We start from the raw sequence: 13,467 nt of genomic DNA, 5'->3' as shown, positions 1-13,467 counted from the left end.
TTATTGCATGTGACTGTCATCTCTTTAACAAGGGAAATATGCTTATTACATATTGCACAGATTATAATCTTCAGATTACAGCCCCAAGTACACTTGCTGAAAAAACACTCATAATTATCATGACTGAATGCAAATGTTAGCAATATGTAATTAGTACAGAAGATGGAGCAGAGAGAGAATCATATTTAACACTAATGATCACTGAATTTTAGCATGAGCGGGATTAAATTCTAGGACTTACTTTTCTCCTTAGAAAAGCATGAGAAGAATCAAATTCATATGTGAAGCTCATAAATCAGAAGGGCATTGACGTTTGATACTACTGGGGTCCAAGAAAGTGGAGTGGGCTTAGGGTCTTCTCCATCAATGAATAAACCTGGGACAATAAAAAGAGATCTGGGAAGGATTTTAGGAGACAGGTGGAGAGAAGTGCAGGGATGGTTGGCTAGAAAGGTAAGAGCTTTGAAGCTGAATTTGGCTCTGATGATCATTTTGTCAGTTAATTCTTTTTTTTTTTTTCTGGTTTCTATTAGCTAAAGCTAGAAGTTGGCATGAAAATTATTCCAATAATTGTTTTGAGAGTTTCAGTTGAATAAGCTGAATATTGAATTGATTTTTTTTCCAGTCCTGGGAATAACCTTGATGATAACTATTTCAGCTTCATAAATGAAACAACAACGGAGACCTAGAAAGCCAAAGGGCTTCAGGAAGGCCACACGGGCAGTGCAGGGAAAGGCCAGCACCCCACCTTCACACCACCTAGATGCTTCCTGGAGCAATGTCTGGCAATAGCAGGAGCACAGTAAATATTTCTTGAAGGAATAAATGAATGACTAAATACCAAGTTTTGAACTTTTCTTTTAGCATTCTTTCCATTGAACCATAGAAACTATGGAAGGTTAAATAAAAGAGTGTCTTTAAACAACCAGGACCTGCTTGCACAAGGGCAAAGGGTAAATATCATCCCTGTACAGCTAGGTGTGCCTAGCACCGCCACACCACCACACCACCTTACACGACCTATTAGTTTGCCAGGCCTGTCATAACAAAGGAGGTGCCTTTAACAAGAGAAACTTATTTTCTCACAGTTCTGGGAACTTGAAGTCTAAGATCCAGGAGTCAGCCAGGTTGGTTTCTCCTGAGGAGGCCTTTTTCCTTGGCTTTAGGTGGCCATCTTCTCCCTTTGTCTTCACATCATCCCTTTGTATTCAAATTTCCTCCTAATGTAAGAGTAGCAGGTATATTGGATCAGGATAGAACCTAACAACCTCATTTAATTACCTCTTCATATGCTGTATCTACGAACTTGGGTACATTCTGAGTTACTGGGGGTTAGGACTTCCACATGTAAACCTGGGGTGGGGGTGCAGGGGCACAATTCTGTTCACCACACAGGGAGATGGCTTGTCATCACAGCATAGTAAACCCTCCACATAACACCCTAGCAGTAGCCAACATGTTAAGAGAGCTCCAGGTTTGTAGTTAAGAGGGTAATGGCCCAGCAGTCTGAAGGTCCTGCCCACGCGTTTATTATTCAGGTGGAGCAGGGTTGTCCTCCAAGTTTTCCTGCCAATGTGCTAAAAGAAAAGCTAGAGGGCATGGTTTGGGTGTTACAGTTTTTTAAAAACTATGTTATTAAAACTGTAATAAAATGTCTTTCTCATCTTGTAAAGTGCTATAAGAAGTTGGAAGGGCTCTGTTTAATGCATATTTCAGTATTATCCTGGGCTGGGCATTCATAAGGAAGCACTCCAACTAGTGCTCCTTAAGAGGATATTGGGAAAGCTAGTGAAGCTCTTACATGGTTTCTGTGAAGACTTTGAGGAAAGAGTATACACTTAATTTAGAAGAATAGCTTTGTACTCATAAATCATTTGAAAGACTCAAAACTCTAAGACAGTGTCAGGAATTCCTTGGTTTTGTCTTTGGTGGGTATCTTATATTTGCCTCAAAGTAAGAGAGACAGGCTGTGTTTCTTGCAGAAAGTGCCCCCCCCACCCCGCCCCGCACCCATCAGAATGGTACTTAGGAGCTATATGCTTAGCTTCCTTGTCTATACCACTGACCAAAATGTTGACGGACTATAACTTAGGGCATCTTCTTATCCAAGACCCTCATAATTACAAATGATGTTGTTTCCCAGTGATGAGTACTAATATAGATTCCAGGTGGTTGATGCAGTTTAATACTTTGGCCTGATTACTGTTTAGCATCTTCTGGCTCAGTTGTCTCATGGATTATGTACTTAAATCAAAAGGTCATCTTTGATCTATAGTGCTGATCTGAAGTTTCATGCCATGTTTTACTATTGGCTTGTCAGACATCAGAGACCAAGAACCCGCTGCATTCTCAGAAGGAAATATTAACAAACAGTGGGAGCACCAGTATTTTCCATGACCAGAGTGAGTCACTATAATAAGGGGCACAGAAAGCTGTATGGTTAAGAACAACAACAACAACAACAACACACACACACACAGAGCACACACTTGCAAAGAGAACCCCAGTGGGGTTAGCCATAATATAGGGTTCACTCTAACTGGAAAAAGTGGAGCAAAGGTGGTTTTCCTCTCCCCTTTTCATATTTGTACACAGATGATAGTAACATTGTTGTGATTGGGAATTTATGCATTTCTAGGTTATTGGACAGTGAAGTACAACAGAGTGAAAACAGACAAAAATAAGTATTTGCCAAACATTTATTAAATTTTTATACAGTCCAATTATTTCAACAGAATGTCTCCAAGGTAGTATCAGGCCTCAAAGGATTGGGGATAAGTCTTCTCAAAGGGCCTCTAGAAATTTGCCTCTCTATTCACACACTTCCCTCTTTCCTTTCCCAACATGCTCTTTGTCATCTATTGGCCCTAGAGCAAGACAAACTTACAAGATCCTGAGTAGGTTTCCTCTAAGCTAACATTAACAAAAGTAGCAATACTCTCAAATTCATCATTGGGGGAACAGAACTGAGCACTACAAACTACAGCAGATATAGTTTCAAAATTAGAGCTATGAAGTTTGATCAACACATTGCTTTTGCTTCCTGAGGTTTTAAGTGGCACTAAGTATATATTTTTTAAACAATCTAATTACAAATTCTACACTTAAATTCTTAACAGATATTTCTTTTAGTTATAGGTGCTGATTTCACAGGGAGTTTTTCTGCCAAAAGTTCCTCTCCCTGATTTATTTGAGGGTAGCAAAAATTCAGGCAACTTGTGGAATGCGTATTAATTATGCCAAAATCAAGATCAAAACCCAGTAAGTTATTTGGCAGTAGACTAATGAAATTTAGGCACAAGAAAAAAAAAATATCAACCTTAAAAACATGTAAGCCACTCAGAGGTAATCAGCCATTAAAACTATACTCAATTATTTTGAGTCTCAACTTGTTGTATTGTTACTTTAAAAGGCAACAAATCAATGTGTTCTTCAAACAAAACTCTGTGAACAATTTAAATGACATGTTTTTAAAAATGTACACCATACCTGCACCCAAGAACAAAGACACCTTGCAGTAAAGAACTACCTGAGACAGAATTAAAGGCAGGAGTACAAAGTAATGAAATGAGCATAGCTCGAGATTTTGGAAGAAAAGGCGCATTCGAACATGAGAGAGTTTCCCCACAACCGGAAACACGTGAGCCATTCCTTGGCACCCAGTGTTTCTCATTCTCTTTGGCTGGAAGCTTTGGCAGGGATGCCGGCGGCCCCGCTCAGGCGCGGTACTGAGCTCTCTGCTCCTGGATGTACTCGTAGAGGGGGCTGGAGCGCACGGGAGCGCCGATCGACGGGCGCGAGGCTGGCTCCTGGGCGCGTCCCTCCCGGACCTGGCGGCGCCTCTGCTCCTCCTCCTGCTGGCGGCGGAGCTGCTCTTCTCGGAGTTTCCTCTCCCGCTCCTGGCGACGTCTCTGCTCTTGTTGCCCCAATTCCGGCACCTGACGACGCTTCTCCCTGGCAAACTGTTCCTCCGCCCGATACTGACGGTCGCCCTCCTGGCGGCGCAGCTGCTCCTCCTCCCGCTCCTGGCGCAGCTCTTCTTCCTCCCGGAATCCTCGGTCGCGCTCCTGGCGCAGCTGCTCTTCCTCCCGTTCCTGGCGGAACCTACGGTCGCGCTCCTGGCGCAGCTGCTCCTCCTCCCGTTCCCGGCGGAATTTCCGGTCGCGCTCCTGGCGGCGCAGCTGCTCCTCGTCTCTTTCCTGGCGAAGCTCTTCTTCTTCGCGGAACTTTCTGTCGCGCTCCTGGCGCAGCTGCTGTACCTCACGGCGCAGCTGCTCCTCCTCCCTTTCCTCGCGGAGCTCTTGTTCCCGGCGGAACCTACGGTCGCGCTCCTGGCGCAGCTGCTCCTCCTCCTGTTTCTGGCGGAGCTCTTCTTCCTCCCGAAATTTTCTGTCGCGCTCCTGGCGGAGCTCTTCTTCCCGACGGAGCTTTCTAGCTCGCTCCCGGCGCAGCTGCTGCTCCTCCTGCTCCTGACGCAGCTGCTCCTCTTCCCGTTCCTGGCGGAGCTCTTCTTCCTGGCGGAGCTTTCTAGCACGCTCCCGGCGCAGCTGCTGCTCCTCCTCCTGTCTCAGCTGCTCCTCTTCCCTTTCCTGGCGGAGCTCTTCTTCCCGGCGGAGCTCTTCTTCCCGGTGGAGCTTTCTAGCTCGCTCCCTGCGCAGCTGCTGCTCCTCCTGCTCCTGGCGCAGCTGCTCCTCCTCCTGTTCCTGGCGGCGCTCAGGTTCCCGGCGGAATCTTCGGTCGCGCTCCTGGCGGCGCAGCTGCTCCTCTTCTCTTTCCTGGCGGAGCTCTTCTTCTTCGCGGAATTTTCTGTCGCGGTCCCGGCGCAGCTGCTGCTCGCGTTCCTGGCCGCGCAGCTGCTGTTCCTCACGGCGCAGCTGCTCCTCCTCCCTTTCCTGGCGGAGCTTTCGGTCGCGCTCCTGGCGGCGCAGCTGCTCCTCCCGCTCCTGTCTCAGCTGCTGCTCCTCCCTTTCCTGGCGGAGCTCTTCTTTCTCCCGGAATTTTCTGTCGCGGTCCCGGCGCAGCTGCTCCTCTTCCCGTTCCTGGCGGAGCTCTTCTTCCCGACGGAGCTTTCTAGCACGCTCCCTGCGCAGCTGCTCCTCCTCCTGTCTCAGCTGCTCCTCCTCCCGTTCCTGGCGGAGCTCTTCTTCCCGACGGAGCTTTCTAGCACGCTCCCGGCGCAGCTGCTCCTCCTCCTGTCTCAGCTGCTCCTCCTCCCGTTCCTGGCGGAGCTCTTCTTCCTGACGGAGCTTTCTAGCACGCTCCCTGCGCAGCTGCTCCTCCTCCCGTTCCTGGCGGAGCTCTTCTTCCCGACGGAGCTTTCTAGAACGCTCCCTGCGCAGCTGCTCCTCCTCCTGTCTCAGCTGCTCCTCCTCCCTTTCTTGGCGGAGCTCTTCTTCCCTGCGGAGCTTTCTAGAACGCTCCCTGCGCAGCTGCTGCTCCTCCTCCTGTCTCAGCTGCTCCTCCTCCCGTTCCTGGCGGAGCTCTTCTTCACGGAGCTTTCTAGCACGCTCCCTGCGCAGCTGCTCCTCCTCCTGTCTCAGCTGCTCCTCTTCCCGTTCCTGGCGGAGCTCTTCTTCCTGGCGGAGCTTTCTAGCACGCTCCCGGCGCAGCTGCTCCTCCTCCTGTCTCAGCTGCTCCTCCTCCCGTTCCTGGCGGAGCTCTTCTTCCCGACGGAGCTTTCTAGCACGCTCCCTGCGCAGCTGCTCCTCCTCCTGTCTCAGCTGCTCCTCCTCCCTTTCTTGGCGGAGCTCTTCTTCCCTGCGGAGCTTTCTAGAACGCTCCCTGCGCAGCTGCTGCTCCTCCTCCTGTCTCAGCTGCTCCTCTTCCCGTTCCTGGCGGAGCTCTTCTTCCCGGTGGAGCTTTCTAGCACGCTCCCTGCGCAGCTGCTCCTCCTCGTGTCTCAGCTGCTCCTCCTCCCTTTCCTGGCGGAGCTCTCCTTGGCGGAATTTTCTGTCGCGCTCCTGGCGGCGCAGCTGCTCCTCCTCCCGCTCCTGCCTCAGCTGCTCCTCCTCCGCACGGAACTTGCGGTCTCTCTCTTGCCTGGTCGTCTCTCTCTCTTCCCTCAGTAGCTGCTCCTCCTCTTGGGACTTCGCATCTTGCCTTTTCGCCGCTCTTCGCTCCTCTCGCTCCAGCGGCTCTTCGGCAGGGAATTCCCGGTCGCGCTGCAGCCGGCGCCTTCTCTCTCGTTCTAGCTCTCTCTTCTCCTCCTCTTCCTCTTGCAGGAAAGGCCTGTCCAATGCCTGAGAATCGTCCAGCCGTCGGGTCTTCTCTTCGTTCTCTCTGCGTTTGGAGAAAACCCTGTTACTACGCACTTCCCTTTCTCTTTCTGGTTGCCATTGCCATTTCAGATCGCGGCGCTGATCTGCCCCCCGGAACCGCTGCTGCTCGTCCTCCTCCTCTTCCTCCTGATATTGCCTCTCCCTCTGCAGCTGCCCCTCTTCCTGCTGCAGCTGCTCTTCCTCCCGATATTGCCTCGCCCGCTGCTGGCGCCTCCTTTCCCTCTGCAGCTGCTCTTCCTCCCGCTGCTCCTCCTTCCTGAGCTGCTCCCGCGGGCCGTGTTTGGCGGTCAGCGTGGGCTGGCGCCTCTGACTTTCTTCCTCTAGTTGCAGCCTCAAGTCTTGGTCGCGGCGTTGCTCCTCCTCCTCCAGCTCCCTCCGCTGCAGCTGTCGCTCCCGGGGCCGCCTCTCCTCCTCCTGCTCCCTGCGGCGTTTCTGCTCCTCCTGTCGGCGAGGCCTGGAGTAGACTTTGCTCTGACGTGCTTCAGCCTCGCTGTCCAGCTGCCACTGCAACCTCTCCCGGGCCTGTGCCTCCGCCTCCTCCTCAGACACCAGCTCCTGCTCGCGCCTCTGCTGCAGCTGTCTCTCTTGCGCGCGCTCGCGTCGCACTTCTGGCTCTCTCCTTTGCAGTTGCTCTTCCGGACGTTCGCGCTGCGCCCGCCTCTCTCGACTTGGTTCTTCTTCTCGGTACTCCTCGGCGTCTCGACTCTGGCGTCTCAGCAGCTGCTCTTCCTCTGCGCGGCGCTCTTCGATTTCTTGCCTTTGCCAGTCGCGCTGCCCTCGCCTCTCTGGCTTCTTCCTTTGCTCCTCTTGCTCCCCGCGCTCCCGCTCCTGTACCTGCCTCCTCTGCCGGCGTTGGTGTGCAGGTTCCTCGTCCAGCTGTCTGTCCGGGGACTCGAATCTCCTTTGGTCTTCTTGCCTACGATCTTGTATCAGGTTCCCCTTCCTTTCACCCTGGACTCTCCTCTCCTCCTCCTCTAGCCCTGCGGCCTGGCCAAGAGCATAATAACAAGCCTGAGCCACCTTGAAAACCAGCAGGAGGAATTCATTGAAATCGACGTGCCCGTTACAGTCGCGATCCAGAAGTTCCAGGATCACATCTACCGTCTCAGGGTCATGTGGTCTCTACGGAAAAATCAAACAAACGAATCTTTTAGCATGTATTGTTTACAGGCAGTAAAAATCTTATTTACACTTACACTATGCTAACCATCAAGAGATATTCAGAGCAATTAGAAAGAATGTGCAGTGTGTGTCAAGTCATTTCCCCACGTAAAAGGTGAACACATCATTTCAAAGCGTACATTTGTTGGCAATTGTCGTATCTTATAACCCAACTTCTCCTTAGCTGTTTGAATAAGAATGTACTTATCCTCAAGAGAGAGGGAGCATGGAAATTTATGAAGATTTCTAGCAGCCATTTCTGTCTGAAGCAGCCAGTACTTCTCATCTGATTTCTTTTTTTTTCCTTTTTTTTTTTTTTTTGTGGTGCTGGGCCTTGTGAATGCAAGGGACACCCTCTACCAACTGAGTTATGTTCCCAGCCCTTCTTATCTGGTTTCTGTTCCATGTTTGAAAGCAAACTTGGCGCTGTGGGCACAGTCCTGTAATCCCAAGTACTTGGTAGGCTGCGGCAAGAGGATTTGCACAAGTTCAGGGCCAGTCTGGGCAACTTGGCAAAAGTCTGTCTCAAAATAAAGCTGAAAAGAGCTGGGGATGCAGCTAGATGTGAAGCATTTGCCTAGCTTGCACAAGGCCCTGGGTTCAATCTCCAGTATCAAGACAAACAAAAAACTTAAAATATTTATGGCAATACCATGTTAGTAGAAAATAGGCTGATTTTAGCTCTTGAAGCTTGAAGGCACATTTAAATCCTTCCAAATCTAGTTTGGTTTGCCATCTTTGGTGGCAGTGTCCCATGAACAGCTCATTCTTGCTGACAGTGCCATCAAGTAGATGAACTTGTTACCAACTTTTTAAATACTCAGGCTCAATGTCAACTAAATACCTTCAGACTTTGAAAAGAATGAGGGATGTAGTATAGACTTGGCCTGGTGTAAAGTGCATATAAGGTATCATTCCTTGCTCTGTCTCTCCTGAAGAAAATTCATAGTCCTAAATTAATGGAGCGGTTTCCTTTTCTTGTTAGTTCTTACCCGAAGGACATCTCCAAATTCTCTTTCAAGGAGATTCTTTAGGTCTTTCTTGCTTAGTGCTGCACCTTCACAACCGTGGGAGGCATACTGATTGAAAATTTCGGTGATATCGAAGACGCTTTTCAGAAGTGGAGACATTTTTTTTCCTTCCTTCAAGTTCAAGTAAACCTAGAATAATAAAATAGAATCCAGAATCAAAACTCTGTTTTCTGCTTTTGGGAGGCTTCATTCTCACTGTCTGAGGCAGAGCTCTAAATAATTTTACTTTAAGTACTAATTATTTCCAATCTGAGCTTTCAGAGCATTTTATCCTTGAATATGGTATTCAAAAGGGGGAAGAGAGATACTGAGAAATTTCAAGCCAGGAAATCAATTTCAGATAATCTATGACAGACTTCTCATTGTCTATCCATTCTGGATTATCCATATCCTTTCCTTCTCTCATTCAGCTCCCCAGCATATTTCAGAGCAGATAGTGAAGAGTGCAGGAATTTAAAACTGGTATATTGCTACTCATATATTGCTACTCATAAGGACTTATAAAGTTGATAGATGAAACCCAAAGATGAAGGAAGGCTTTAGTATATCTTCAAGTGGTTAGAGCTATGTACAGTTTATTTGCTGTTAAGTGTCAGCAAACACTTAGTAGCAAATGAAACAATGAAAAAAGAATTGGAATTATTCCCCAACATTATAGTCCAGAAGAGAACAAGAAGTATAATCCATAAGTCACCAGTTCTAAGATTAAACTGTACTTCAAAAGATGACATTGCAACATTCAGATACACTAATGTAGAAAACATAGGATGCATGTTATCTGCCTTAGTTTAGATATATTAAGGATATTCACATATGCACTTATAGAAAGATTATGAGAGGTCCTTCCTGATTGGTAGAATCAATGGGCCAAATTGAGCCCTGAAAACTGGATGATATTGGTCTTATGGTAAACCCCTGTTAAACCCAAATAAGCCATTCAAATCTTGGCATTTTAAAAAACATTAGGGGCTGGGGTATGTATAATAGCTCACCGTGCATGCCTAGCATGCACAAGGCCCAAGGTTTGATTCCCCAGCTCTGCACAAAAAAAAAAAAAAAAAAAAAAAAAAGCCCCAGCAGACCAATGTTAAAAGAACACATAGATGGTTTTGCTGGCTGTGTGTGCATAGTGGTTCATCTTGGCAATTTTTTACCAAGATGCCTTAACTCTATGAAGCACCTTAGATGCCATAACTATATGAAGATGGTCCATATGAGGTAAGACAGATATGAAAAGAGACTAGAGGTTTGGCACACTTTTGAGATGGTGATTTTTAGGAAGATAAGCCTCCTCAGAGCCACATGTTATCATTCCCTGATGTGCCAAAGTATTGGGTTGAAAGCCTGGAGCCAAGGGCCAAGTATGGGTCCAACCAAACCAAGATGGGATGGAGTTCATGAGAACTAGCCACCACTGAAAGAGCCCCCTGGCACAGAGAACCTGCTCAGCACATAGAACTTGCCCTCGTTCCCCAACATCCACAATGGCTAGACGACTGAAGAAGGACACAGAAGAACACGATCCCACAGAATGGGACTTACCACTTTACCAGAGGAGGACGTTGAGTGCTCGCTGACACTGCTGGCAAGTGTACTGGGTAACTGGGAGCTGGGCCTTTTATAGGGGTTTGAATTGTGCCCTGGAGAGCAACTTGGGAAGGAGACACCCACTCTGTGGGCTGGCCTGATTCATCCCAAGCCTAGCTCCACCTTTCTCTCTGCCAATGGCTTGTTTATCTCGCTATTTGCTCATGTAGCTATTTGGCACGAGGTTCACAGACCTTGCCTCCTGACATGCTAGGGTACCGGCCCCACCTAACATGAAAGGTAGAATATTTGGCTGAATTTCTAGTTCTCTCTAATTGTTAAAACTAAATTAAACAATAAAACAAAGGTATTAAATGTTCCAAATCTTTATTGATTATGACTTCGTTACAAAGGAGCAAACTCTGAGCCATTTACTTTATAAAAGATTTAAGTTCTAGGTTAGAATTAAACAGAATCTTTGAAATAAATTGGTGAGAACCAATTAATTTCTCTGTGGCATCCTCATAAGCCCTGCCTGAAACAATTCTCGGACAATGGGAAAGAGATAAGGAATTGTTGTGTGTGTGTGTGTGTGTGTGTGTTTAACATTTAGTTTTTAGTTTTAGATGGACACAGTATCTTTTATTTTACGTTTATGTGGTGCTGAGGATGGAACCCAGTGCCACAAGCATTCTAGGTGAGCACTGTATCACTGAGCCACAACCCCAGCCCCAAGAGATAAGGAATTGTTAAACTGCTTCTCTAAAACATGCAAGTGGCAAGACATTTTACATTTGTCTTCTTAGGTTTTATGACAATGGTTTCCCTACAGATTGGGGGTTGCCTCTGCAGTGGACAATTTTGGAATGTACCTTAAAATGGGTTTTTGTTAAACTGTTATAAGCAAATATGAAAGTGTGAAATTTCATTCTTAGAGATATTTCTAAATGAAGTTTGTTCATTTTTATGCTTATTAGCATATTGATGTCCCCAGAGAAAAAGAGCTAATGTAATGCGTTATTGTAGATATAATCATCCTTCTCAGCCCAAGTTACTAATGATTATGACATCTAAACACTTGAGTTTGCTTCTCCTGGAAGCGCATTAAGCTAATCGGTCATTCTAGCCCATTATAGCCATCAGGGCTTTCTCAACCTTGGTGACCATCGGTGAATCTTAGTGCTGTTTTATTGTAAGGAACTAGGTTTTATCCCTGGTTGTCAACAACTCCCACCCTTACGTTTCAGACTACTTGAGACTTTGGTTCATAATAGGTTTATGGCGACTATTAAATGATTCAGTGGCTTCTCTGCATTTCTGTCTCATCCTTTGTTCAACAGAGGCAAGTATTGGTTTTCTGAATTTCGGAGAGACTTAGGGGTACTTCAGGTGGCAAGTGAAAAATACAGAACCTTAATGTCTATGTATTCTTCTAACGTGACGCCTGGTCTGAATGATAGCGAAGTTGAATTTTATTTGCCCCCTTAGATGCTGCTCTCTCAGATGTGGGGTGAAGAGGAAGGTGGAAGTGATAGGAGACGGGAAAAACAACTGTAAACCTGGCTGCCTTCCGCCTCCTTAAGGGCTTCATTACTGAAGTCTGTGATCTAGAAGTTTTCTTTGAACTGTCAGAACTGTCACTATTTGATAGCTTAGTAAGTCAATTTGATGGGACAGTTCTTAGTGAGGCTTGAAGACACCTTTTGTTCTTCTATTTAGGGTTTTATACCGTTCCCTTAATCTTTGGGTTTTAGGTACATAATGAGCAGTGCAACCGAGACGTGGCAGAGCCCCTTTATCTTCCAGAGGGCCGGAGCCCTTGAAGAGATCACCTGCCCAAGGCTTGCCTTAATCCGCTTCTATTTTTGTCTGCTTCTGCGTGACCTTTGGGGGAACTTCAGCATAGGTCCCCACTGTCAGTGAAGCTAGATCTTAAATCCAATAATGGCTTTCTTAGAGATTCTTGTTTAAAGTCAGGACAGGATAAGAGAAACTATATTTTAAAACCTGCCAAAAACCTCAGAAAATTTACCTCTCTTCCTTTCTGAATCTTGGTCCATTAGTAAATAGGTTCAAATGATAAATCCTATCATCAGATTTGATACCCTTCTGATAAAGTGGCCTTCATTGCTATGTAATGTTATTTTATTTTACACTGGGTCATTATTTAAGAAGATCATTTTACTAGGAGTTCTTTACATGATGTTTGGACAGGGAAAAAAATAAATTATTTTCTAATTTCTTAAAAGGTTGTAAAATATCAGAGATTATAGGAAAATTCCAAGTCCTTACAAATTGTTTTGGTCTACTTTTTAAAAAAATATTTTTTCAATTGTAGATGGACACAATATCTTTGTTTTATTTATTTATTTTTACGTGGTGCTGAGGATCGAACTCTGGGCCTCACAGGTGCTAAGCAGGTGCTCTACCACTGAGCCACAACCCCAGCCCTGGTCTACTTTTTTTAAAGGTCAACAGGAAATTCTTGAAATGTGCTGGTGTCCAGCCATTGTGGAGACATCAATAAATAATGGTATCTTTATAATTTGAAGATCTCTATATTTTTATAGACAAAAAGTTTTTCCTTTCTAAGACTTAGTATTAAGGTCAAAGGACATTATTAACTGGCCCAGGAAGGGATATTCTGCAAATGTCCTTCTTTATCAGCTGGTCTAGAATACCTTCAGAATTATACTAGTAACTGACTTTGAGACTTGGACTCTTTATACTAGAAGAATTAAAAAGAGAAAAAAATATTTGGATCACTCAAACGCTTTAACATCACAATAATCATGGCCCCCTCCATGCCAAGATCTTTGGATGTGAGGCTTCGATGGATTAACAAACAAAGAATTAAGGAAGCATTTGTTCTTCTGATTTTTATTTCATTCAAGGACTCATTTCCAATTTCCTCCTCTTAGAACCCAGAAAAGGAAGATAATAGATTTGACATTATGAGGCATTTTTTTAGGACCAGGTTCTGCCTGGGATTAGATGGCTCCAAAGTGAAAATGTAAATAAAGTGAAGAAGGTTGCAGGGTCATATTTGGGGCTGGGGATATAGCTCAGTTGGTAGAGGGCTTGCCTCGAAGGCACACGGCCCTGGGTTCAATCTCCAGTACCACACACATATGCAAAACAAAAACAAAAACAAAAAAACCCAACAACAACAACATATAGACCAGGATCATATTTAGCCTCATGAATTTCTTGAGAACCAAATATAAACCATGATATCCACAGTCTGGGAAAATGTCCAAAATAGGATATTAGATGACTTTGAAAGAAGTGACATTCTTTTATCAGTTCTTTAAACACCTCTTTGGTAGGGACTTTTTCTTTGACATGATGTGACATTTCTTTCAATTCTTCCCACTGTTTTCTCTTAGTTATTGGCCTACTTGGGATCTCTTCTCAGCCAAAACCTAACACGGTTTACTTGAAGTCACTCAAATCCCATCTCCTCCCCC

The 13,467-nt window shown here is 45.8% G+C and overlaps 1 protein-coding gene across 1 annotated transcript; it reads right to left on the bottom strand.

The window, feature by feature from the left end:
• Window positions 1–2,680: 2,680 nt before the first annotated feature.
• Tchh (trichohyalin) lies at window positions 2,681–8,569 on the bottom strand. The gene is made up of 2 exons (XM_071618416.1): window positions 8,432–8,569; window positions 2,681–7,400 (listed from the first exon to the last, which is right to left on the bottom strand). Exons 1-2 carry the CDS (start codon window positions 8,567–8,569, stop codon window positions 3,717–3,719), a joined length of 3,822 nt encoding a protein of 1,273 aa, XP_071474517.1. The 3' UTR covers window positions 2,681–3,716.
• Between the last annotated feature and the right edge of the window lie 4,898 nt (window positions 8,570–13,467).

This window comes from Marmota flaviventris, chromosome 10 (genome assembly GCF_047511675.1).
Source record: "Marmota flaviventris isolate mMarFla1 chromosome 10, mMarFla1.hap1, whole genome shotgun sequence".
NCBI lineage: Eukaryota > Metazoa > Chordata > Mammalia > Rodentia > Sciuridae > Marmota > Marmota flaviventris.
Note: the sequence above shows the minus strand (reverse complement) of the source record. Positions and strands in the feature narration are given on the sequence as shown.

Coding starts and splice junctions, on each gene's coding strand:
- Tchh (XM_071618416.1), bottom strand. CDS start 8,569: ATGTCTCCACTTCTGAAAAGCGTCTTCGATATCACCGAAATTTTCAAT. Junction 7,401..8,431: donor AATTTGGAGATGTCCTTCGG/GTAAGAACTAAC, acceptor ATTTTTCCGTAG/AGACCACATGACCCTGAGAC.